The sequence below is a fragment of the Carettochelys insculpta genome, chromosome 9, assembly GCF_033958435.1.
Source record: "Carettochelys insculpta isolate YL-2023 chromosome 9, ASM3395843v1, whole genome shotgun sequence".
Classification (NCBI taxonomy): Eukaryota; Metazoa; Chordata; order Testudines; family Carettochelyidae; genus Carettochelys; species Carettochelys insculpta.
The window spans coordinates 18,439,456-18,467,155 of record NC_134145.1 but is presented as its reverse complement, the minus strand read 5'-3'; the positions used below and the strand labels follow the sequence as shown (position 1 = coordinate 18,467,155).

Sequence of the window (27,700 nt, the reverse complement as noted above, 5' to 3'; positions counted from 1 at the left end):
TCAAGACATTTAACAAACCACGTTGAGATGCCCTAACAGAACTTTGTTTCAGGGATATTCTAGCATGGTTCTTTGGCTTGTATGCTGGTTTAAAAGAAATGCTTGTCCACACTAGAGCATAAAGCTGTACTATAATTTGTGCTAAATACAGGAATGCTTAAAAACATGTAATTAAATATCAGTCTGGCAGAGCGAGATTGCACTGGTAGAGGTTCGTGAATATACAACAGCTAAAATCTATGATTGCTCTAGGCCTCAAATACCTTCTTCTATAACACTCAGGCACTTAAAGAATACACTCTGGCTACATCTCTACTGGCCCCTCCCTAGGGGCATGCAAATGTGGTAGACTGACCATGCAAATGAGGCACTAATTTGCATATTCAGTGTCTTGTTTGCATAATAGCAGCCACTCGCAGTTCCAGAAGAGCTGCTTTCGAAATGCAAAACAGCTATGTATACAGGGTTCCTTCAGAAGGAAGCCCTGCTTTTGAAACCATCCTTCTGCCTGAAAAAAATTAGGAAGAAAGGTGCTTTCGAAAGCGGGGCTTCCTTTCGAAGGAACCCCATCTGCATGGCTGTTTTGCATTTCAAAAGCAGCTCTTCCGGAATGGTGAGTGATTACCATTATTCAAATGAGGCACTGAATATGCACAATTAGCACATAATTTGCATTTCCGATCCACCATGTTTGCATGCCCCTTTTGAAAGGGAGGGGCCATTGTAGAAGTAGCCTCTGTGATGCAATAACAAAACTATGGAATAAAGATTTTTCACTGTCTGATTGCAGTCTTGCTCACACTTTGAAAGTCTCCTCTGTGGCACAGATCCCCACTAAAGATTAAAAACTGAAGAAGCATCTGTGCATAGGAAGCAGGGCTTTGCATGCTTTATGGGTCTGCAAGAAGTATGCTTCCCAAGTATTTCCAGACATTTATAGCCAGCACAGTTTGTGTGCCAGTGTGGCAGGGATGCAGATTCTGTAGGAACTAAACTCAGAACATCTGGGACATAGATATTCATGTCACTGAACAGTCCTTTATAGTTTGACAATTATTTACAATTAAATCAACACACAAACAAGGGATCTCTTAAAGCTTGCAAGGTACATTGTAGACACAAAACCAGAATTCAGCAAAACAAATGGGACAAATCCGGATTAACTGCATCTGCGAGTCCCTGGAGCTGTCCTAAGCATCTCAAGTAGAAGCTGTCTGTTGTTGCCAATATCTGTAATTTTTTATCATTTTATTTTTATTTTCTTACTTACATAAAAAAGAAAAGGTACTGATTAAATGGCAATATTGTAGGAATACAAAAAACTCAAATTTGTTTGGCTGAATCTTCAAAACACTCTCTGAATTAATCACAGGGAGATCTGTTAAACAGACCATTCCGTTAACATGTTACTCTAAACTTTTAAAATATTTGTGTTGGCACATTAAGAAATACCAAGACTAGCCAAGTTAAAAAAATTATTTGGTGATTCGTCCAAACAACTGTTCAGATTCTCATCTGTCATGCCTTACTATTTATCTATAATTTAATTATTCTACAAGTCATGTTTTGGCATCATATTTTTAAAGTTTCTTCTTAATGTATCATTTAACAAAACCTTGTACTGTCAGTTCCACACAGCAAAAATAACATGTGCAGGAGTATAGAAATTGGCTCATCTAGTGTTCTTTTGTCAAATCAAAAAAAGCAAGAGAGTAACACAGCTTTTTCTTTTCTTGTACACTATACCATTGAATTCTAAGAAAGAGATAGTGACCAAATTGTCTGGTACTGAAGGGTTGATAGATAAATCCAAAACAGCTTAATCATAGAATAAGAGTACAGAAGTGCCAATGAAAGGACCCTAGATAATTAAATTACTGTCAGTAAATTCACCTTACTGGATTAGGTTTAATGATTAATTAAAAGCACAAGCTTCCATGGAAGAATATTAAACACATGAGTCTATTCAAAGTGACAGAACTAACTTGTTTGTCTGTAGCATACTTAAGCCAAAAAGCAGTGGATCATTAATCATATTGCAACTATGTACAACGTGCTTCCTTCCAGCTGTGATTAAAAAGCATTAGCATTGCCTTCCAAGGAAGCTCAAAATCTACAAGACCATAGAAAGAGCAGTGGTAACGAAATATATCAGGGGAAACACAAGCAAACAACACCCTTTGGCCATGTCTACACTAGCCCCAAACTTCAAAATGGCCATGTAAATGGCCATTTCGAAGTTCACTAATGAAGCGCTGAAATATGTATTCAGCGCCTCATTAGCATGCGGGCAGCTGCGGCACTTCGAAATTGATGCAGCTCGCCGCCGCGTGGCTCATCCCGACGGGGCTCCTTTTAGAAAGGACCCCGCCTACTTCGAAGTCCCCTTATTCCCATCTGCTCATAGTAATAAGGGGACTTCGAAGTAGGCGGGGTCCTTTCGAAAAGGAGCCCCATCTGGACGAGCCGCGCGGCAGCGAGCCATGTCAATTTTACATGGCTATTTCAAAGTTTGGGGCTAGTGTAGACATAGCCTTTGTGTTCAAGGAACTTTTCAGTATTCTGTAAATGTATTTAATTATGGCACATTGCAGATCAAAACAACATACCTAACACTGGAAAAGAATACATGCATCTATACAACTCAAAACAGAAAAATGAGAGAAAGTAAAGTGCCTTTAGCGTGAAGAAAATCTTTTCTATTTCAGTTCAATCTCTTAGCAGACATGGAACTACAGATCCTTTAAAGTATAGTAGAAATAAATAAAAAGATTAATAAAAGTTGGGTTTTTTTTAATTTCGTGTAGGAATTTCAAAAGTACTGACTAGAGAAAGGAGCAAAAGCTTAGTTTAAACTTAATGGGATTGGTGCTTTCTAACTTCTATAGATACTTTTAAAATCCTCTCTCTTATTTTCTAAGGGTAAAATTCACCTGTTGTCAGAATCCACACTCTACAAGCCCGTACAGTTTTCCTCATGTGGTAAGCTGGAGAGAAGCCTGGGTGACCTATTGGCCCAGTAGATTGGTTGGGAAGGCAGTACTGATTATGAAGAAAAGCTACGACTCTAGCCCAGGCCTTGTCCCTGAGTTAGGGGGTAGATTCCTCCCAAATCTCCTTACATGATACACCTAGGACCTTTGGATTCCAGAACACCTCCTCTTAACTACTGTTGAGGTCACACAGCTCTGGAAAAGACAGTAGCCTTGTAATACAGCACAAGAACTCTGAGAATACTCTGGTAATATACAGTGTTGGTTTATTTCTAAATAAAAACTAACATCTCAAAATTATTACTGTCACATTGCCTTTATTGTTATTGTTTACAAAGTATGCTTTATGGGCTTTACAAATAAAAACAATGATAACACACTTTCAGCCTTAGATCAGACTTATTTTCTGTAAAGTCTTTGTTCTTGAATGAGCAAAATGAATCAATGGTCCATGTTATGCAACCTGTTATTTGGAAAAGGATGCTGTTGCTAGAAACGTGAAGATCTTTTCACCACAACGCCAGGCAACAGTGAAGCAAAAACTCAAAAACAAGATGATGATAATTTTCATATAAACAGTAAGCACTGCTTAATCTTAATTACTTGGATCTAATTATATCTTATTTTAAAAGCCCCTTGAAATCACTGTGTATATTTTATGTTAAATACATTTTCAACAAGAACATTTGATTTTAGTTGTACATTCTTGAGATTGATTACACATTTTAATACAAAGTGCTGCATAAATACATAATTTCATATAATTTATTTCACTGATAAACATACCTGGTGAACTTTATTCAAATGCAGAAATCCTGGATTGACTGTTGTGTTTATGAGAGGAGGACAATCAGCAGATACACCCAAAACTGCTTAAGAAAACACACAGTACCATCTCTGACAAATGTATAGAACTTTTAAAAGTTAGGCAAAGAATGATTTTACCAGTTGTATACAGTTTAAATATTTGGCTTTTTCTAAACATTTCTATAGGATTTAACATTTAATTAACTAACTAAACATAAGCACAGAGAACTGTTTTAATACACATCTGACTGAAGCTGACTATGCAGAGAGATGATTATCCTGCAATTAATGGCACATCCTTGTCTGGAGCCTCACTAAAGTCAACAGTAACCCTCAAAAGTCCTCAGGTCTTCTCAGTCACTTTCAGCTGCAGGACTGGGGTCTTAGTTCAAGAACATTCAAGTCAGTCATTAAACATACAATTTTTGAGTTGTCAACTGTAAACAGACAATACCTTAAGATGTCACCAAATGGCCCTTAGAACGTAATAGCACAGTGCCTGATGGATTTTAGTGAGATCATGGTCAAGCTTTATATTAGGGACTAGACAGAAACTGTCTGTCACTAGACTGAAACTGAGTTAAAAATATGAAATTAAAAACATACACCAGGAGTGCTGCTCACCATTTTATAATATTAAACAGGGAAAAACACTGCATTACGAGGTAACAAATAATTACTGGTAATAAAAACATAGGCAATTTTTGGAAATTAAAAGATGAAATATTCATACTTGCAAAAAAACTCTAAAATTTCAAAAGAGTTCAGGAGATAGAATTAAAAGACAGGAAAGCAGAGTCATGGTTAGAGAAGGGACTTGTTTATTGTTCTTATTTCATATACAGACTGGACCTCTTTCATCCAGCAACATACATAATCCGTCACGGCTAATGGTGTAGCTAGAATTGTGTATCTGGGATCAACTTCGTTCCCTAGTGTAGACCAGGCCTAACAGCATACTTGTAAAATGCCATGTACATCTATGCCATGCTATATATATATCTATGTTTCTCAAACTAAGGGTTGTGACCAGGACTGGCTTAGACATGCTACAGCTCAGGGCTGAAGTCCAACCCTCATCCCTTGGGCGTCAGCTTGAATGCCTTGTCCAGGGCAATAAGGCTCAAGTTTGGCTTTGGCCTCTCTGCCCAGGGTGGAAGGCTGAGGTCGGCTCAGGCTTCAGTCACCCCTCCTGGGACTGTGCAGTAATTTTTGTTGTCAAAAAGGGGGCACACTGCAATGAAGTTTGATAATCTTTGATATATGGTAATGTAAGAAAGCAATAATTTTAGAACAGTATGCCCTGGAAAGTTACCTGTGTTGCAAGTTCAGATCTGGAACCAAATCCTCAAAGTCTGCAGATGTCTGGATCAGAGCTTTTGTTTTGGACCAATTTCTAATATAAACATGCAGGCTATGTCTTACACTAGCCCCAGAACTTCAAAAGGGGATGATAATGAACCTAATTGAAAGATGCTAATGAGGCACTGTCATGAATATGCAGCACCTCATTAGCAGAATGGTGGCCGCAGCACTTAGAAAGTGTTGCTTTCGATTGCACATGGCTCATCCTTTTCAAAAGGACCCTGCACGCTTTGAAAACCCCTTATTCCCATAACCACATAGGAATAAGGGGATTTCAAAGTGTGTGGGGTCCTTTTCAAAAGGACCCCGTGTAGACGAGCCGTGTGCAATCGAAAGCGGCACTTTTGAAGTGCCGCAGCCGCCATTATGTTAATGAGGCATTGCCTATTCATGGCAGTGCCTCATTAGCATCTTTCAGTTAGGTTCAGTATCATGCCTCTTTCAAAATTCTGGGGCTAGTGTAGACATAGCCACATAGATTGGAGAGTTAGCATAAGGGTATTCAAAAGGAACAATGATACTTAAATTTGCTGTTTCCAGTGTCATAGTCATGTTGGTCCCATATGAGAGAGACAAAGCAGGTGAGATGATATCTTTTATTGGAGCAACTTCTGTTGCTGTAAATGGTGTAAAGATGACTATGTAAAGGCAAATATAAAAATATGTATTTTAAAAGGTTGCACCTGCTTTTTTAAACCTAATGCTAGCTGTATTACGAAGCACATGGAACCCTGTTCTTTTATATTTGTTTTTTAAAAAAAGCTTACCGTGTTTATGAGCACGTCTACACAACTGGGGCCACAGTAACATTTGTAACATGGCTGGGTTATTTAAACTCTTCATAATTTGCACTGGATTTGGCTCTGGAAGCAAGCCTTTTCTACTGTTTCTCATCTGGAATCAATAGGAATACAGAAACTTTAGGCTCCGGATTAAAAGCACATTTTAGCAATAACTGCCTCAAACAAATTCGCTGGTACAAACCCTTGATTATAAACAAATATGTTTAGATGAATAATTGATTATTATTTCCTTGATCTCCATGTGTCACACATCACAGTTCAAGGATTAGTGTTCCTGCAATTTCTATTAATCAAATATAGTGATTAATCTTTTGACTATAAAGCTCACATTCCATTTTCTTTAAATTAAAATTGACGGTTGCTGCATTTTTCTCTTTAACTATTTAAGTTTCTAAATAGCTTTATTTTTCTTATTGTTTCCTAGCAAGCATAACATAACATCAGTCATCTAATTACTTTTCTCACAACCTTTTAAATCATTCATTCACAGGCTGAAATTATAATGTAATGTCTGGAGAATCAAAAAGCTTTCAAATACACTCCTCTTCACGACAATATTTCAGTATGAAAGAGAAACTCAAAACAATGTGTCCCATAGCAACCTGTGCCTATCTCCCTAACCCCCTCACCACACAAAATACATATACACATAAAACCTACTGGGCAAGTCTTTTTTCTTGGGAAAAAACACATTTTTCCACAACTCTAGAAAGTAAAGAAGATATTATCCACTGTTAAGACCAATCAAATGCCATAATTAATTGCACTAAACTCAACTTCTGTTCTGTGGAGTTGAGATGAGTAATTCTACAGAAAAGCAGCTGAATTTACTCAGAGTATCCAAAGTAATGAGACTATTCTGTTACTATCTTCAAGACAGCTTCATGTACCTCTTACCTTCATATCCAATATTCTAGGAAATAATTTGATATGACATGCCAGATATAAAAGCTTCATTCTACACCAAGCATGAAATTAAGTTATTCCCATTATCCAGAAATCTATTTTTACATGACATTTACCTGTCTCATATTAAAGCAACCTACAGCTGTTAAAAAGCACTCGCTCTTAGTTTAGTTTTGAACTGAAAATCTTTTCCCCCCAAATCCCGGCTGTTTATGTCCTTGCCTTAAGTAGGAAGGAGGTAGAGTTTGCTCGCTGACATGAGTTAGCCAACTCCAACCTAAGTTCAACCACTTTTCTAGTGTAGATGCAGAGTAAAACTTTGAACAAACTGAGTTATAGCCTCAGCTCCTCTTTAGAGGAAGATTAGCGAAACCATCTTTTCATTTGTTTAAAAAAAAAAAGTATTTTGATGTGTAGTCACTGTGAAGAAATAACCATGGAACTCAACGACATTTCACAGAGTCACTTGTTAGAGCAGAACTTACAATTTAACTGTTAACACATTTAATGAAGCCAAAATAAGCTTTTTTCTCTTCTAAAAGAAATTTTCACTTGGCTGAGCAAAAATCTGATTAAAATACTAAACTGATTATAAAAGCACTCATGAGTTTCTCTTCCAATGGATTTTATAAATTCTTGAGTAAGTACAACTTATAATATAGACATTTATAGTGCTTTCTCTTTGAAAACAGGTCTCTTACCATACGTTGTGCTGCTATAAGTGCAGCTAATGTGCTTCGACCTGGTGCTCCAGGAGCACAATACGATACCTGGACTTTATTTCCTCTGACAGTCATACCATCTGTGACTTCTTGCACTTCCTCAGCCTGCTCTGCAGTCTCATACTCAATCACTGCAAACCCACTGATATAGCTGCCTTCGTCCTCAGCAAACTGAAATGGCATTTCACATTACACTGAGCAGATAACAAACATTCAGCAATTACAGGTTGAACCTCTCTTCCACTTACTGTAATTCCCATTTAAAAATTTATAAAAAAAATTAAACGAATAAACTTTAACAATCTTTTCCATGATATCTGAAATAAACATTAACTTCTTAAAAATAAAACTACACTTTTGAAAAATGCAATAATATAAATGAAGTACATTTTCCTTATATATATATATATATATATATATATATATATAAATAAAAGGAAAAAAAATAATGGAGTTAAGGATTCAAGAAACACCAGGTAAATCTACTAGTAGAGTATAAAATACAGAATAAAATTCTGAATGTAAAGTTTTAGCACACAGCTATTTTTACATTCACCTTTATGTTCCATAGTAAGAAAATTATAAAGCCTGGCTTTCATCCACCGCCCGTGCCCAGAGAAGCGGTGGATTCTCCATCTCTTGGGCTTTCAAATCAAAACTAGATGCCTTTCGCCAAACTCAAGTTATTCAGGGGAGCTAGGTGAAATTTTATACACAGTTCAGACTAGATGCTCTAATGGCCCCTTCTGGCTTTATGCTCTAGTGATGACTCTGCTCACTAATCCATCACCGCCAAGAATACTGACAATCCAATCCTTTGAGCACCTTCCAAAAGTTGCTTAAACATGAACAAATGCCCACAATCATCCATAACTTTAGTGAGAGGGTTCATTCTGTTTTCTCGCCTAATTACACATTTACTACAATAATTACAATAAGCAATGTTAGCTCCTGGACCAGTGAGCAGTTTAGGCTACAATATCTTGACAACCAGTAGTGGTAGGAAGAAAGCCTTAATACAACAGGAATGCTGTAAGACTCATTTTTCCACCAGATATAGCCCTTATTTCTTGTGCTGATACATCAGAAATTATAAAGTTCTGAAGATGTAATTTTATGGCTTATGAAATGACGATTTTAGATATTTTAGAAGTCTCAAAGATATATTAAATGTATTAATGTATTAATCTCTGTACTCTACAGTTAGATTCAAAATACTAATACAAGCTTGATTTATGATTGAGGAATACAAAAATATTACCAATAGCAATTATTTACAAAATTCTTTTAAACTTTTCTGAAATACGGCTCCTATAAAACACATGGAAAAGGAGTGTGTAATAAAGGTTTTATGGGCATTCTTTTGGGATGACCTTCTGCATAATTTGAAATCATGGCAATAAACATTTATATCACCTTATATATTATAATGCATACATATAATCACTCACTAGGTTTCATGCAGTAAGCCATTCAACTGTGTACATAAAAGCAAAGTAATAAAAAGTAATAAAGCTATAAAATCTGTAAACACAATGGCCATGTCTACGAGTGACTTTTCCCAACAAAACTGGGTTTTTGTCAGAAAACCCCGCAAAGCGTTTACACGCAAAATGTGTTGACAGAGGCTTCCCTTGTAGACATGGCCTATGCTATAAACATTTCCATATTCAGCTTGCAAAAGACACCATTTCATAGGATACCTACCTGGCAGAACACAGGTTTATATTTAAATGAAAACACCTGCATCAGTTCTTCTGAATCAGTGTAGTCACTGGGGAGTTTCTCTATACAAAGGCACTTAGAATGAACAAGATCTGTAGTCAGCTGATTAACATCCATCCACTGTGCAAAGAGGGTTTTTTCATGTAATTGCTTCCCAAGGAGCTCCATTCTGGCCTTTGCAGCAGAGTCCTTTTTCATATATTCCACGAATCCATAGCCCTTGGAAAGGCCAGTAACTTCATTATAGACTAGAAAACATCTCTCAACATTGCCATATGCACACACTAGTTCCTCAAACTCTTGTAATGTAAATGAGGTGGGCAAATTGGTAATGCATAGTAAGGCATCAGTTGGCTGAAGCTGCACTGATATTTCTTTTCCACGAAATGAACAGCGATGAAACATCCGAATTGCGTCTTGAGCCTGCTCTCCATTCTGCAGAGTAACAAACGCTGTAAGAGAACAAAGCAAATTGGTGGAAGACACAAGCTCTTGGGCTTACACAGTATTCTTCTTCAGATCTGATGGGGATGATGGTCACGAAGGTGCATACTTCTAAGTGTTTACAAGCAGAGGCAAACATACAGAAAACTCAGATCTGTGTGTTATATTGCTAGGTTCCCCAGACTAGAGGTTCACAAACTTTTTGGCATCACGCCCCCACCTTTTGATTTTTGAGAAACCCTCACGCCCCGCCACCTCTTCTTTGCTATCATCCAACCCCCTTTTAACAAAAAATTCAATTAATAATTTAAAATAAGCACAAAAGCTTGATATAAAAATGTTGTTTAAAATAAAAAAATACGCACAAATAATATTTCTTGGCCCCTTGTGGCTGCCTGGTGCATTCCCAGCTGGCCAGTTTCCTGAGCCCCATGCTAGCCTCCAGAGCTGCCTGTGCCAGCCGCCTGCCTGCCAGAGACCTGAGCTGCCAGAGCTGCCCGCCCAAGCCCCATGCCACCAGGGCCAGCCACCTGCTCACCAGCCAGCCACTGCGGCCAGCTGTCCACTTATCCACCAGCCATTTGAGCCCCATGCTGCCGGGACCAGCCGACCACCCACCCACCCCAGCTGCAGGCCAGCCACTCGAGCCACCTGCCCAAGCCCCAAGCCGCCAGGGCCAGCTGCTCACCCACCATCCCAAGCCGCCTGAGCCCCATGCTGCCAGGGCCAGAAGCCCGAGCCCCACGCTGCCGGGGCCAGCCATCTGCCCACAAGCCCGAGCCACCCAAGGCCCATGCTGCTGGGGCCAGCCACCTGAGCCCCACAAGCTGGCTGGCCACCCAAGCCCTGCGAGCCACCTACCCGAGCCCCTCCCCTGCCCTCCAACAAAGCCGGGCACCCCCAGCCTCCCCATCTAATCCCCATCCTCCTCCTCCTCCCTCCCCCACCCCCAGCCAACACTCACTCTCATTTGCAGAAGGCAGCTAGCTCCATGGGGGTCTTTGCTGGCTGCCTGCTTTTTATAGTGGCTGCACTGGGTCACCCACGTAAAATGGCAGGGGCTGAGAGCCAGAAGCAAAGGCCAGACCTTTCTTCAGGTGGGGAGAATGATGGTGGAGGGACTGGGTCACCTCATGCCCCCCCCGGAATTTCTTCACACACACCCGGGGGGCACACCCCCCAGTTTGGGGAACCATGCTCTAAACTACAGTTACCGTGATTATTAATGATGACACCTGACTTCAAAATGTCATAGTTATTAAAGTGACTTGGTCCATTATGGCTATGTATAAATCATCATGTTTTCTAGGCCGGGGTATACAGAGGTCTTCCAGGGAGTAAATCAACTCATCAAGATATTCGCCTAGTTTTACAACAGGATATATAAAAAAGCACTAGCAAAATCAGTCTAAACTAAAACCTCATACAATAACTTGTTTATGCTGCTCTATATTATACATGGAAATGTAAGTACAACAGTATATTCCAGTTGATTTTTTGTACGATGAAAATGAGAACATAAGCAATTTTGTGCTGTGACACTTTTGTATTTTTATGACTGATTTTGTAAGCAAGTAGTTCTTAAATGAGGTGAAATTTGCGGGTATATGTGATAAATCAAATCCTTGAAGGTGATACAGTACTCTGGAAAGGTTAAGAATCACTGTTCTAAGCCACTTTTTGAGTTGGGAGGAAAAGAAGTATGGCGGATATCAGTGTTGTCTCTAAAATTACATTTCAATGTACAACATATGACACTACACATGCCTGTTTATGAAAGCTTTTAGCTCCCAGTATTTTGTCATACATTGTTCTTGCTGTAAATACCCTTTCTATGTCCTGCAGCACTGCAGAATTCCAGTTTTCCATATTGAATTTAATCTAAACAAGCCCACATAGCAAGACACGTCAAAGACATACTGCAGATACAGCTGAAATGCTCCCGTGTAGAAGCATACCGCCACTTGGAGAACAAACAGACACAGTTGGATTGAGCACAACAAAGGCAACAACAGGTGCTACTGGAAGATCAAGTGTCGTTCTGCATGATCAGATGAAGATTTCAGATTAAATGGGCATTTTGGATAATATCTCAGAATTTAAATTTTTGTCTGAATTTAAAATGGAGTGTGACAATCTCAGAAAAACAGCTAATGGTATTTCAATTTGTGTTCGATAACAGACTAATTAGGAGACACACTAAAAACAAGAGAACAAAATATCTGTCTTAATGGTCCAAAGGCAAAAGCAGAAAGTGTATTTAGACAATCACAGCAGGTGCAATATCTGTTTTAATGTATCTGTATGAGACAACAGCTTAAAACGCGGACAACCATGTGTTCTTTTTTTATCATACAATAAAATTGGACGTTTCAGCTGCCCATCCACAAGCAATGAGAATTCTTCTTCCCTGATCTGCATCTATTAAGCTTATAAGAAGATTTTTTGGATTAAAAAATGTTGTATTTGCTATTCTGATGTTTAAATAATATGGACTTTACTGCTATGAAGCACATGTCCCATTGTTGTTATTTACAGAACATTTTTCGCACAGCAATTTTAGCAACACGCTCTCATCTAACATATTATCATACTGCAACTCTGGGTAAATTTTTTGCCAAGCATACCATAATTTTTTTTTTAACAGATTCATCACATTTCAACAGAATCATTTATTGAAATTCAAATCCAGGTTGCAAGATTACTATTTAAATCAGAAAACATCTTTTTCAGATAACCTATTAATCATCAGTTTGTAAAAACAGTGCATGGGTAAGAAACCAACTCTAAGTTGAGGAAGGTGACTGCGTGTCTGTTCCTGTACAGTAGTGATTTCATTCATTTGGAATAATCAGAGATTAAAACAGTGTAAAGTAGGATTTATAGTAAGATATAAGCATCTACAGGACATATTTTAAACTAAATTTTAAATCATGCAGTGGCTGTCTTGTATCAGTTTATAAAGCCAACGGTACAGAGCACAAATCTGATCAACAAACACTGTAACATGTAATGTCTCTCAGTTCTGCTCTTTTGCAAGGTGTAAATTGCCTGTCATCTTGTAAATAATTACCCAGTGTGTTTGCGTGTGTGCACATACCCTAGCTGATTTACCAAATTGCAACAATTCAAAAGATATGATTATACACAGATGAAAATGACAAATGACCAAGAGGTCAGATAGGTTCTGAAGCAGAGAGCAGGTCTAAACTAGACTATTGCACAAACAGCATTTATGGCTTATTTCCAGAAGGATGATATTTTGTATTTTAGGAATAATACGACAGAAAGCACAAACAAATGCAGTTAGAGTCTGAGAAAATAAACAAATTTTAGGGAACAAAATACAGTTCAATTGTTTTCTGTTCAGTTAATAATTCTGTGATCTGATTGAACAAATTCAAAACTGCACAATAACTTAAAGTACTAGAAAAGAAAAATCACAGGGGGATATTTGAAGATTAATTGCAATTATAGTTTTTGCTCAAAGAAGGAAGGCTTTTATGGGACAGATTTTATCATTTAAACAGTTATGTGGTTCAACCCAATTTTGAGGGAGGGGAAATAATGGTTTAGATGAAGTTTCTATTGTGTTTACAAAAGTGCCAATACTCATTTAGACAGTTGCACAATTAAAAGTGAGTAAAGATTAAACCATATGGATGATAAAAACTATTGGTCATGGGGGAATTCTACACTTGTTGGATTTATATATTTGTAAAATTGCAGAATCCCCAGGACTGATCTACTAGCTGACTCTGTAAACCAAAGTAACCGACATTAGCAAAATAATCTGCAATGTAAGAAACCTGAGTCTGAAAGAATCAAGTAACTCAGAAAAAGCTTAATCAATTTTGTAAGGTATATATTAGGATTCTGAGACACTAGGAGCTTTTCAAATGGGAGTTATAAGTGCTGCTTGAAGCACAAAAAAGTGATTTATCCTGCAAATGGACAAAAAAAATTAGATAATGACCTCCAAACGCCAACATTTTCCAAGTATATATTAAAAGATGCAAAAGGGCCTACATTAAAGTGTGCATAAGAGTGATGACCTATTCAAATATTATTCATATGTGGAAATGTAATTTTTTACGCCTTTAAAAACAGCCTTTACCGAAATGCCAAATTAGTTTTTGTAGGAGGAGGTTTCAGACTGATTCTTGAATACATTAGTATCTCATTGCTGCGGTCGTCTCCTAAACAGTAAAGATATCTTCTCAAAAATGTCATATTACAACCCATAAGAGAGCTATTAAAAAAGAGCTCTGTATATCATGACAGCATGTCTCTTACTAATGTAAGTGGGTCCAATAAAAGTTATTACCCTATCCACCCACTCCCTCTAGATAAAGGTGGCGTGAAATTGTTCTTTGGGTGATCTATGGTGAAACATGGAGAGAAGAGACAGAACCAACCACTCTCACTCTCACTACAAAAGTTTCAAAGGTGAATATATATTCCTACTCTGAAAACATGAGTTGTTTTCTCTTCTGTGTTCAAGAAAGAAAAACAACTACATGTAAAAAAATGTAAGTGCTAATATTCTTCCCCATACAAATGAGTAAGGTCTGTCTTCCCAGCGGATGAAGAAAGAAACAAGAGTCGTGAGGCCCACCCCAAATAAGGAGTCAGCTACCAAATAAAAAATCTGCAGAGAAAAAAAATCAGCAGCTGTAACTGATTAACCAGCTACAGAAGTCCTGAGGAAAAGTATTTTTCCAACTGGTAATTCTGGGCTGACATTTGGATTTGGAAGAACCAGAGAAAGCAGTAAAACTAGAGCCCTCCTCCCAAGACAGCTTCAACAAGTAAGATTTGAAAACAATACCTAGAAAATAAAACATTAAAATAGACAGGACTACTGACACATAATAGCCTGCAGCATTTGTTCCCAAATCTGGCAGTTCTGAGGTTGCACAAATAAGCAAATCATTGGGAGACTGCTGTGAAAACAGCATTACCTTGGCAAAGTTGCCTGAGAGAGATACAGCAAAGCCAATGCTAACAGAGTTTTCAAGATGAAAATTACCCTTAAAATCTTAATAATTCCTTCAGTTCCAAAAATGGCAAAAACCTTCTCAGTCCTCTGACTGATTCAATATATCTGAAGTCTGTTTTATGTAATCTGTAATCCTTAAATCTAGACCTGGAATAGCCCCCTTGTGACAGAATTATTCTAGGATGAGTGGCTTGTCCTACCAGAGACCAATGGATCAGTTTTTCAGTGGATCAAGCAGTTTAGCTAGACTGTATCTGAGAGGCGCATTACTTAAGGGATCATCATAATTACAGATTTACAGATAATGGATCCAAGTTACCTCCTACTGAAGTCAATATCTGGCTGTCCATTAACTGATATTCATGGCAATGGACACATTTTATGCAGCCAAAGAATAAGTCTAGGAACAGACTTTGAAGTAGTAGGCAGACATTCTGATGATTTCATATGTAGCAGAAGACGTTCACTACTAGTTCTGTCAGTACTCCATAGTGTTACCATTAAACATATAATCTTAAGTACTGAAATAGTCTAAACTCTTACCTGTTCTTTTACTTCTGTCCACATAACAGTACTTTAATTCATAATCTTTGAATAGTTCATGGATTTCCTGGAAAAGAAAAACATCACAAAAAGTAATTAATCAAACCAAAAGCAAAACAACAATGATGAAATTCAGCTTAATTTTCCAGTGATGTTATATTAAAAGTTTCCCAAGTAGTTATACGTTAGACATATTATCAAAGATTTGTTTATAAAGGAGTTAAGAGTCACAATACTGGAGCAATATCTTATCCCATATGAGAGAATAAGGTTAAATAAAGTAGTTCTCCACGTTTCAGTCTCAGAGTAGGCACAACAAAGATGTGACATGATGACTTCATTTGTATAAAGAAAAACTGACATAACAGTTACAGAAAATTAAGATAAAAAGCATTTCTGAAGGACCGATTTTACTTTCTCAGGAAATGCTGACTGTGAAGCCCTCCTTACTGGTCTTGTCTACATTAGAAAATATATTGTATTAGAGCACAACTTCTAGGAATCATAAGTAACAAGATATCAAAGATATGCACAGAGAGACAGTGCAGGTAGCATCAAATCAGCAAGCTGTGGTGAACCCTTATGTTAACTGTGAGAGTCACTGGCTAGACTTGAGTGTTTTTGCATCATGTTATTTCCTACTAATCCTCAATCTTCTAACACAGTGTAAATTCTCAGCATAAGCAAAGCCATTATGGAACACAGTGGAAGTTCCAAATTACTCAAATGCAATTCAGTGGAGTCTTACTCCTCCTGTGCTGAAATTCCCTCCACTGTAACTGACCTCCACTCTGAAAATCCCCCTTGGAATGCAGCCTTTATCGTTATTACATAGGTGTCTGATGCTGCATTCCAAGTGAATTACCAAACCCCACTCCTTTGCTATTCTGCCCAGGTAGGGAAGAGGCAGCAGCAGTAGGAGTGCGTACCTGATTCCCAAACTTTTACCTCTGTTCCCCATTACAAGTGCACATAATGTGTCCCACAAAGGTGTGCCACACAAAAAACACTAGCCAGCGTCCCTTCCACTGCATGGGTAAAAAAGGATCAGTCTTTGTCTAAAGGTTAAAAGAACTGAAAGTGACAGGAACATATTGCATCTTCTTTCCAAGTGTTATAATGAAACTTCATTCAGCTGAACAAAATAATCAACGTGTCATTAGACGAGGTTTCACTTATGGGGAAAGAGGAATTCTAGTAGCACAGCATACTCTAATCATGCCAGTCTGCTAATTCAATATACATGACTCACAGGTTAATGGGTTTCATCTGAACAGGATCAAATATATCCTTTTAATCAAACTGAATACCAGTCTCACATTCACTGGTTAACAGCTGTCAAATGCTACATTAATAAAATATGACTCAGTTCCTCTCACACTCAACCATCTCATACTCAGATGTAATGTTAATGTGGCTTCCAAATAACAAAATACAGTACACTAGGAACAGTCCTAAGATTCTGGTAATTTGAATGTAGCCCAGAAGAGTACACTCTCTTCAGGAGAGTTATGATGCTAGTTTCTCATTAATGAGAAGCAGATTGGTGGAGGATGCACTTTTCTTTATACTTTTGAACTTCCTAGGAACTAGCTAGGAAGAAGTGTTGCAGAATCCAAAAAAGTTGTTGATTGTTCCACTTAACACAAGGTGGCCCAAGATCTACAGCTTTTAGTTTCATCCTAACAAAAATAACGTAATAAGACTTACCAAAGTTGTATTTTGTGATGTAGTAACAGCAAACTATTATTCCAAACGCATAATAATATTGTTTCCAGAAAACTATTTCTGAACCAAAATTTCGTTCAGGAATCATAAATTGCAGTCTTGCAGGAAATTTAGTTTAAGAGAGAAAACAGAACGTAATAAATGCCTCCTACTGGTGATGAATAGAGATTAAACTGAGATGAGAGCATGAATGGATTTTAAAAGAATATTTTTATAAAAAAAAGTAAAGTGATTTAAAAAAAATCAAGATTTTATTCATAATTTAAAAAAACCCATTTGCAAGCCTATAAATGAGGTGTTCTATGTCTTTCATACCCAGATACATTGTTGTACTACTGCTCACAAAGTTAATAGCATGGATTTATTTTAAATGACAAAACATAAAAACTGAAATATTTTTGGGCAAAAGGCACTAAACTATTAACTTGTACTTTATAAATAAAAGCAAGGAAAAGAAGGGGTAGTCTTTCAACCCCGAAATCACCTCTTCTAAAAGTTAGCATAGTGATCACTGATATGTAACACATGGAAAACTAACAGAAACAGTTGTTCAGAAGAACAATCTACTGAACCAATGGGTTTTGTGCAGGCAGATCCTTGAGCCAGTATAAATTCCCTTTTACCTTCACATAGAGTCCACATAGAGCCAGTTGCAGGATTTAAGACTTTTTCTGTGCACCTGATTCTATGTCATATTTCAGTCTCACCATTATTTACGTAAACAATCTTAGTAACAAATAAAACTAAATAAATAATAAAACATCATACTGACTTCTTAAAGACATTTAAAATCTGTTTTAAGTCATTAGTTTGGCGCTTATGTAATTATATACACCCATATAACTATTTTAAGTCTGGGTAAAATTTTCAAAAGAACTATTGTGATTTGGGAAGTAAGTTACATGTTCACAAGTGAATTTTGAGTGTTTTGAAAAATTTACCCTGTCTTTCTGCTGGTGCTTTAATAAAGAAGGATTAAAACTATTGGGGGCTGCAGTGTTCCCTGCACACCTGCAGAGCTGGTGACACCCAGTCCTTTCAGGCCCACCCTGTGCCAAAAGCTCCTGCAAAGGTGCAGCTCCACAGTCCCTGAGGGGTGAGAGGGAATTGGACTGACAGAAGCGGACTGCAGAGGGCACCTTCTGCTGCCAGAGGGCTGGTGACACATTAGCCTGGCGGAAATGAGGGAGGAGGCTGCACTCCATCTTTCCAATGGATTTGTTTTGTCATTGGCAGTGCCTTAGTTGAAATTAACACTTGCCTACATCTGTCTAATCAAACCCTGCACATTTAAAACTGAAGGCTTTGGTGCAATACTGTTACTGCACAAAGAATGTACTTTTTCTTTTTTACCCTGGGCACAATAAAATCAAAACAGGCAGTTTGCCTACTTGCAAGGTCCTTCACTCAGGTCTATTCCCAAAAGGCTTTGTCTCTGCCCCAGTCACTCAAGGCCATGCTCACCATTGCTACTGCTACCGTCTGGGCTTGCTGTCTCTAAAAGGCCACATTTACACAAGGAAGGTCTTTTGCAATAGTTTGCAAAAGGAGGGGCCCTTTCAAAATATGCCATGGAGCACCTACACATTAAATGCATTCAAAAGAATTTCAAAAGAACATGGCCTGCCTTTCGAAATAGCGCTTCCATTCCCATTTAAGGAAGAGCATCCCCCTGCCAAAGACTCTCTCAAAATAAAAGGTGTGTAGATGCTTCCGGCCAGCTGGACTGTGGAGACATCCCTGACAGAACAAAGGGGTGCTCTATGGTCTCTGCATGTGGCTGAGTTTAAAGACACAGTGACCCAAAAACCCAGTTGCAGGAAGCTCAGCATCACGGGTGGCAGAGGGCATGGGTTGTGGAGGGTGCCTGGGGGCGGGTCATTGGGAAGTGAAGGCTTTCTGGGGGGCTTCCCTGAGCAGCACCGTGTCCTGGTGTGCCTGGCAGCACAGGACATAGGCCAGCTGTTCATAGCTGTGGCTGGCCTGTGCAGCACACCCCCTGCACCAAGACCTCGTGCCCCTTCTCCACAATATTGTGGAGAGCTCAGCCTGCCCCCACCACAAGTGGGCATGTTGTGGAGGCCAACATCCAGCTGCGTCAGGAGGCATCACAAGCACTCCTTCAGCCACCCAAATGCCCGCACCAAGGTGTTCCAGGCCTGGTTCAGGTGGGCGTTAAAAAAGTCCTGGCTCGTAGCATTGTGGCCTATGCAGGGCCACATGACCCACAGGTGCAGGGCTTAGTCAGCATTGGCCACAATGCAGGACAGCATGGTTGTGTCCCCAACCAGGTGCTCCAACGGGGGGGATGTAGGTCCCCTCCTGCATCTTGCACCTGAGCCACAAACTCCTAAATATCTGGGCATTATGGGTCAGTCCAGACCAGCCTATGCAGATGTCCATGAATTGCCCTTTGGCATCTACAAGGGCCTGGAGCACAATGGAGTGGTACTCTTGTGGCCAATAAAAGCACCTGCACTGTGGTCCAGAGCTTGGATGGAGAAGTGGGTCCCATCCAGCACACCAAAGCATTTGGGGAACCCCAGCTCTGAGAATCCTGTGAGGGCAGCATTAAGGTCCCCAGTGCAGACAACCCATTGCTGGAGGGTGGCATTTATTGCTCTGATGACCTGCACGGGATGGCGTGCGAATGTGCCCATGAGTGCATGGCAGGGTGCTCCAGAATAAGTTTCTAAAAATGAGGTTAATAAAATCATACTGAGATATTGGTACACGGGTCAGTCTTTCAGCACCTTACAACATTTAACAGTATGTTCACCCTGGAACTTTTCATACTGCTTATTGCTGCTGATTACTTCCAATTATGACAGGACTACAGGGAAGAGAGACCTCCCCATTAATTTCATGCAGACAAAAGAACATAGGACTGAAGAACCTACAAACTACAAAAAGTTCATCTCTATTAAATATCTGAACAATACCCACTTGTCAGTGTTTACTCACATATCTGGATTACATATAGACTACTTTGATTAATATTGCCTGGGCCACTACCTTTGCCGATACATTGGAATAAGTTCATTCACTTTATTAAATGCTGATGATGAAACTTAGTGGCATCTGGAATCAGGTGGGCAGTTTCTAACCAATGGGAATGCAGCAAACTTCTGTCCTAAATTAGGGCCATTCACGGCATTACTAAAGCTAAAATGATTCTTGCTTCTCTGAAAAGTTAAACAAAGAAGTTTTAATTGTTTTTTTTCTTTACACGATTTAATAAAAACTCAAAATTTAAAAGAAAATTAAGGTTTGGCTTTCTGTTTTGATGAAAATAAATATTTTGTCAAAGTTGTCCATTTCCAAGGACAACAAGATGTCTTGTGGCACCTTATAGACCAGCAGATATTTTGGAGCATAAGCTTTCGTGGGCAAAGACTCGCTTCATCAGATGCATGAAAGCACCCACCCCACACACACAGGGGTAGCAGGTTCAAAACTAATAAATGAAAGTTTTTCTTCACACAGTGCACAGTCAACCTGTGGAACTCCTTGCCAGAGGACGCTGTGAAAGCCAGGACTCTAACAGAGTTTAAAAAAGAGCTTGATAAATGTTTGGAGGTTAGGTCCATAGATGGCTATTAGCAAGGGGTAAGGTATGGTGCCTAGCCTTTTGTCGAAGGCGGGAGATGGATGGCAGGGGACAAATCGCTTGATCACTGTCTTTGGTTCACCTCCTCTGGGGCACCTGGCATTGGCTGGCATACAGGATACTGGGCTAGATGGACCTTTGGTCTGACCCAGTATAGCCGTTCTTATGTTCTTAAAGCTTATGCTCCAAAATGTCTGTTAGTCTATAAGGTGCCACAAGACTTCTTGCTGTTCTCGAAGCTACAGACTAACATGGCTACCTCTCTGATATATTTCCAAGGGAAATTTGTGTTTTGCCAAAAAGCCATATTTCTTATAAAATGAATACTTTTGACCAGTTCTATCTGTAACAGTAGATAATGGAACCAAATCAGTAATACAAGGGGATAACTAGGTTCTGAACCAGTGGATGGAGGGGAAAATACTTTGGTGCATTTTAGCAGTATTTTCCTTTTCCTTGCCTTAAAATTCAGTGGTAGCGGCAGCGATACCTCCAGCAGATTTTTCAATAGTACAACAGTAAACACCCAAACTCAAAGTTTACAAAGGGACGTAATTTGAAAACTATCAGTGAATTTTCTCAGTAATGTTTGAAAGAACATAACAATTTGTATATAGTTTTACTTACATGAGCTACCATGAACATTCAATGCCTGCTTAAAACCTGTATCAGGACAAGACATTCCTCCTCTACAAAATTCCAACTCTCTCTTTACATACTAATGCTGCTAGCTCAATCATGTTGAAGGGGCTTTCCCATTATTCTCCAGGATCACCTTGGACATTATTGGCAGGCTTCCTGGCAGAATAGCTGAAGAGTATAAGGTCATTGAGGACCGATGGAGGGGGTGGACATAGATGTCTTTATGTCATTGCTGACACCACATAAGCACAATAAAATGCACAGCCTTTCATATTACCAGCGACAGAGAGACAGCCATGTTAGTCCATATGCTACCAAAACAAAAAAAGCAGTCATGTAGCACTTTAAAGGTCTGACTGCTTTTTTGTTTTGATGGAACACAGACTAACATGGCTATCTCTCTATCACTATTCAACATGCAAGGCACTACATTCAGCCGTTTGGAATGGAGATCCATCAACTACATGAACTTTAAAGTGCTACACGACTGCTTTTTTTGTTTTCATATTATCGGTTACCATCCCTTGGTTATGTCATGAATGCACAAGATTTCATGTGCACCCCACCCTGCAATGCGTCCCTTTGAAGTGACTTTTTTAATGTGCCAAATATCAAGTGTACACACAGTTACACAGGTGCAGGCCCATTTGGGCACCTGCGATCCCTGCCTTACTTTCCAAGATTTCCAAGACCAGCATCTGAAGAAGTCAGTCTGTGCTCACGAAAGCTCATGCTCAAAACTTTTCTGCTAGTCTATAAGGTGCCACAGGACCCTTCGTCGCTGCCTTACTTTATAGCTTCCTGCGGCAAATCCAGTTGAACCAGACTCTCATGGGAACCATGTACCACTTCAGTTAACTATGCTTTCAGTTATAGGTGACCCATGGTTGCACTCAGGAGGTCCACTGCCCCTCTCTGCCCCAGACAAAATGTTAATTGCTATATGGGGTACCCCCATATGTCTCCTCCCTGCCCCTCGTGGTGGTCCTCCCCCACGCAGGCAGCAGTCACCCCTGAGTACTTGCAACATTTCCAGGTAGCCTTTTCAAAACAAGAGAAAAAATAAGAGCCAGAACAGCTGCCTCCCCACCAACCCAACCACACCAAGTTCCTGGGGCTGCCTGCTGCCTAAGAGGCAGTGGAGGCTCCAGCTCCCCCTGCTGCTGCGGGGCAAGCGGGGACTCTGGTGCACAGCCCTGTTCTGCTACGGGGCACAGGGTCTCTGTCTCCCAGCCCCGTGACAGCCTCCTGGCTCCCACTCTTCTGCAAGGCTGGCAGGGGCTCCAGTTCCCAGCCCTGTGCTGCTGCACGGTGGCTCCAGCTCCCAGCCCCAAGCTACTGCAGGGTCGGGGGACTCTGGCAGCCCCACGTCTGGCAGCTGGCTGGGGTGCTGAGCCCCAAAGGCAGCCCCAGCTGTGGGAACCCTGGCAAGGAGGTGCCAATACACAATACTGGCATGTGCATCCAGGAAAAAAAAAGCCCTGTATGTAACTAAGACCATTTATTTTTAGTTTAAACCTATTTTTACCAAAAATATCATAGGAATTACAGAAAGCATTATTCTATTTTTCTACTTTCCATCCTACTTCTGGATCATTCAAATCTGTAAAAACAACTTGTTTTATTAGGAAAATACAATACATTGCATGAAGTATATGTATTACAAAACAGGTTGAACTTCTCCAGTCAGACACCTTCAGGACATAACCAGTGCAGAACGAGAGAATTTGCCAGACTACGGGAGTCAATACAGTAAAACCCCGACCTATGCACAGGCTGTGTTCCTGGGCAACCACGCATAAATCACATTTTGCGTAAGTTGAGGTCTGCGCAGGGACAGGAATGGGGGTAGGGGAGGGGCAAGGAGATGGATTTTCTGTGCGCCAAAGTTTTTCCAAAGGGGCCTGAGCCTTGCAAGTGCACTCACAGTGCTCAGTTGCACAACTTCCTCTCCCAGCAGATCTCTCTCCCCCACTCCACCTCACCCTCCAAGGAGCCCCAGGATCCTGGAAATTTACACACACACACACACACACACACACACACTCTCTCTCTCTCTCTCTCTCTCTCTCTCGCTCTCTAGCTAGCCAGTCCCCGGCTGGCCACAGACACCAGAAGCAGCCGGCATGCCTTTTGCAAGAGGACAACCCAACCCTGCTCATTACCCCACCTCCAAGCTATCCCAAGGAGCAGGGTGCCCTGCAGCCTTCAGGGCACCCTGGCCAGGGCTGTAAGTGATGGAGGAGGTGGCAGCGCCTTGCTGTAGAGTGTACCCAGTCCTCCAGTGCTTGCTGCTGTAGATTCCCTGGTCCCACTTCTCGTGGCTGCCACCGTCACTGCTGGCCCACTGCTCCTCACCACGCTACCAGTGTCTGCAGCATGAGCATGCAAGCAGCACTGAGTGCAAGCACTGCATCAGCCTGTGGGTGCATGGAGCCTCCACCATGTTCGACGTGGCTGCAGAACCTGCCACATCTACTGCAGTGTGGAGTTTTCAGACATGCTGAGCTGGAGATCAGCAGCGAGCGCAGATGGGCTGGGGGTGCAGCAGGGCCTGGTGGGAGGGCACAGCACCTGGGGAGCCCCAGCCTCACCCCCATCCCCATCCTGGTACCTGCAGTTGGCTCCTGCCACCGGCTCCACGACCCCCTTTTGCCTGGGGCTGCCGATTGTACTTAAGTTCCCCTCCTCCCACTTCCTCATGCTCCCGACCTAGCACTGTTGATTTCAACTCACATTAACACAAGAAGTGTGTAAGTCGAAACAGTGTAAGTAAGGGAGTTACTGTACTGTTAAGCAGCATTAGAAGACATTTAGGGGTAAACTACAGTGAAATAACAACACAGAACAGTGAGAATCAGAACTGGAGGCTGTAAATAAACTTTATGGGACCACAGGAAACTTGGCCATACCCATGACAGATGGTCATCCAGCTAACTAAAATCATGCCAGATTATGAATGTTGCCACATGAGAGAGTGACGAATTAGATTGATTCAACCTGTAATATATTAGTCTGTGGGTAAATGCAAACTGTCTGTTGAAGTAAGGCTACATCGGGGTGAGCAAAGTTGGGGAGGGGGCTCCCTCAGAACGGGGAAATTTCAAAACGATGAAAAGTGGGGCCTGACATTAAACGTTTGTTCACCCCTAAACTACATATTATCTAGAAGATCCACAAAACAAAGAAAATTATAGGATGCACACATGCATGCACATCTGAATGTAGTGATGAATCTCATTCCCACCACATATACATTTTGAGTTGTTCAAAGAGTTAATACATTAAAATGGGAAGAAAAAACAAAGTCTGCATCAGAATATATTTCAGAACACTAGAAAGTTTTCACAAGTTTAAAAACAAACAGGAGGAAAGGATGAAGTTGAGCATATGTACTGCAAATGCTGTGGCCAAACAATTATATATAAATATTTACAGGTTCTATGTCTGCAATAATAAATTGTTTATTCAAATGAAAAGTTTATTTGGGGGATTACAGATAAATTGTTTTCTTAAACTCAGAGGCATTGTGTTGTGAGTGCCCTGTTAGTTGTGCAGCAAGCCACAGTTATGAACAGCATTAATCGACTGAATACTTCTTCCATCTTTCTGTCCACCAAAATAAACCCTGATATTTACCCAGAAAGTTATTATTAATTTTTCACACTGATTACCACCTGTTTTGGTTGTGGTGGTAATTAACATAAGACTGGCCACACTGGGTCAGACCAAAGGTCCATCTAGCCCAGTATCCTGTCTCCCGACAGAGGCCAATGTTGGATGCCCCAGAAGGGGTGAACAGAACAGATAATTACCTAAGTGATCCCTCTCCTGTCACCCATTTCCAACCTCTGCCAAACAGAGACTAGGGACACCAATCCTACTAAGCCTGACTAATAAACACTGAAGGACGTAACCTCCATGAATTTATCTAGCTCTTTTATGGAACCTGTTAAAGTTTTGGTCTTCACAACCTCTTCTGGCAAGTAGTTCCACAGGCTACTATGTGACGCATGAAGAAAATCTTTTGTTAGTTTTAAACTTGCTATCCATTAACTTTGTTTGGTGGCCTCTGTTTCTTTTGTTATGGGAATAAGTAAATAACTTTTCCTTATGCACTTTTTCCACACCAGTCATGATTTTATAGGCTCTTATCATACCCCTCGTCTACTTTTTTCTAAACTGAAAATCCCAGTCTTTTTCATCTTTCTTCACATAATGGCACTTGATATTCAGTGTTGCTAAAGCCAAAGGCAAACAATTGCTACACACAAAATCATGGGACCTAAATTAGCTGTTTCCCCTCAAGAAAGAGATCTTGGAGACACTGTGGATAAGTCCTCTGAAAAGATCTCAGTGCAAAGTGGTAATCAAAAAAGCTAACAATATTAAGAGCCATAAGTAAAGGGACAGATCATAAATATCATCATGCTGCTATGTAAATCCAGGATATGCCCCCACATTGAATGCTGCTTGCAGTTATAGTTCCTTCAGCTCAAAAGAAAAGATATATTAGTATTGGGAAAAGTAGAGAAAAGAGCAACAAAAATGTATGGGGATATGGAACAGCTTCTACACGAGGACAAGTCCAAATAATGTTCATCCTAGAAAAGAGATTACTAAGAGGGATGCACCAACCTAACAAACCATGAACGGAGAAAGCTGAGCACTGAGGCGGGGCGGCTCAGAGCGGGAGCCCCGTGGGTGCTGGATGCTGGTGAGAGTGAGACCTCTCTGGGGTGCTGTGTGTGGGCAGGAAGCGGGACCCTGGGGAGTGCTCTGTGTGGGGCAGGGAGTGGCCGGTGGTGAGAGGCACTGTGTGAGGTGGGAGGGAACGGGAGCCCCATGGGGCACTGTGTGGGGCGGGAGGTGGCAGGGGGTGCTGCATGGGGTGGGAGGGAACGGGAGCCCCATGGGGCGCTGTGTGGGGCGGGAGGTGGCAGGGGGTGCTGCATGGGGTGGGAGGGAACGGGAGCCCCATGGGGCGCTGTGTGGGGCGGGAGGTGCTGCATGGGGTGGGAGGGAACGGGAGCCCCTTGGGGCGCTGTGTGGGGCGGGAGGTGGCAGGGGGTGCTGCATGGGGTGGGAGGGAACGGGAGCCCCATGGGGCGCTGTGTGGGGCGGGAGGTGCTGCATGGGGTGGGAGGGAACGGGAGCCCCTTGGGGCGCTGTGTGGGGCAGGAGGGATCAGAAGCCCGGTGGGCAGGGAGCAGGACAGGGGTGGGGAGTGTGTGCGGCGGGAAGCAGGACGGGGAGCACTGTCTGGGGCGGGAGGGAACAGGAGCCCGCTGGGGCGCCGTGTGGGAAGGGGAGCGGGACGCGGAGCGCTGTGCGGGGACGAGGGGACGGTCGGAGCGGAGCCCCCCCGTGATGCTGTGCGGGGGGGGGGGGGGCTCGGAGCCGGACCCGGGGGCGCTGCGTGCGGACGGGAGCGGGAGCCGAGCGCGGACCCCGCGGGGCGGCAGCCAGGCGATGCCGATCTCCCCCTGGCCCTGCCCGGCTCTCCGGCCCCCAGGGCGCCGGTACCTGGCTGCCGCTCTCCTCGGGCAGGTTTCGCAGCAGGACCTTGCGCCGGTTGCTCAGCCCGCGACGGGCGCTCTCCAGACGCCGGGCGACCTCGGGCGGGCTGAGGGGTGCGCCGCGCCCCGGCTCCCGCGGAGCCCCGTACCGCTCCGCGCCCGCCTCCGCCGCCATCTTACTGCCAAAGAGACACCCACCCGGGGGAGGCGGGGAGCGGGAGCCGGGACCTCGAGCTGGACCCGAGCCAGGCGGAGCCGCGCGCCTCTCCTCAGCTCCCGCCCCGCGCACCCTCTCCTGCCGCACGGGGGCGCCGCCGCTCCGAGCTCCCCACGCCGTACAGCTGTGGCCCTGCTGCACGGCGCTCAGCCCCCCCCAACTCCCGCACCCCAACAGTGCCCTGGCACCCCCTGCACCCTCTTCCCCCCACCTGCGGCACAGGTGTCCCCCACCCCTCCGAGCCCGGACACCCGATCCGCCTCAGACCCCTTCAGTCCGCCCCTGTGCCCCCACCTCCCAAGCACGGGAACCTTCTGCTCCCCGCTCCCTCAGCCCCGCCCTCTAAGCCTGGGACTCCCCTCCTCTGCCTGAGCCCCTAGGCACACCTCAGTCCAACCCTGCCTATCCCGCTTTCTGCCTTCAGCTTGCCACCCTCCACCCCCAGCAACGACTGCCCCACTGCCCCCCACTCAGCCCGCAGCCTGGGATCCCAGTGCATTACTCCAGTAGACCTGAATTCCTTCCCACCCCACCCCAAAGCTAACTCCTTACTGGACCCCTATTCTCACAGTAGGCCCCTCCCACACCCCAATTTCTGCCTTCCTCCTACTGAACCTGGGACTCCACTGTACTTCACCTTGCCCCTCAGTGCTCCCAGTCCTGTCACCAGTGAA

General features: G+C 42.1%; 1 protein-coding gene across 4 annotated transcripts in view; it reads right to left on the bottom strand.

The window, feature by feature from the left end:
• RAVER2 (ribonucleoprotein, PTB binding 2) overlaps nucleotides 1-27,012 on the bottom strand; it is a 47,783-nt gene extending 20,771 nt beyond the window's left edge. For 2 of the 4 annotated variants that reach the window (XM_075002544.1, XM_075002547.1), the window contains exons 1-6: nucleotides 26,817-27,012; nucleotides 15,311-15,377; nucleotides 9,304-9,773; nucleotides 7,576-7,767; nucleotides 5,933-6,059; nucleotides 3,780-3,865 (exon numbers count right to left, since the gene is read on the bottom strand). In XM_075002544.1, coding sequence (XP_074858645.1) covers nucleotides 3,780-3,865; nucleotides 5,933-6,059; nucleotides 7,576-7,767; nucleotides 9,304-9,773; nucleotides 15,311-15,377; nucleotides 26,817-26,984 — 1,110 coding nt within the window. In that variant the 5' untranslated portion in view covers nucleotides 26,985-27,012. The remainder of the gene's footprint in view (nucleotides 1-3,779; nucleotides 3,866-5,932; nucleotides 6,060-7,575; nucleotides 7,768-9,303; nucleotides 9,774-15,310; nucleotides 15,378-26,816) is intronic. The other 2 variants (XM_075002545.1, XM_075002546.1) reach the window with 2 other exon arrangements.
• Between the last annotated feature and the right edge of the window lie 688 nt (nucleotides 27,013-27,700).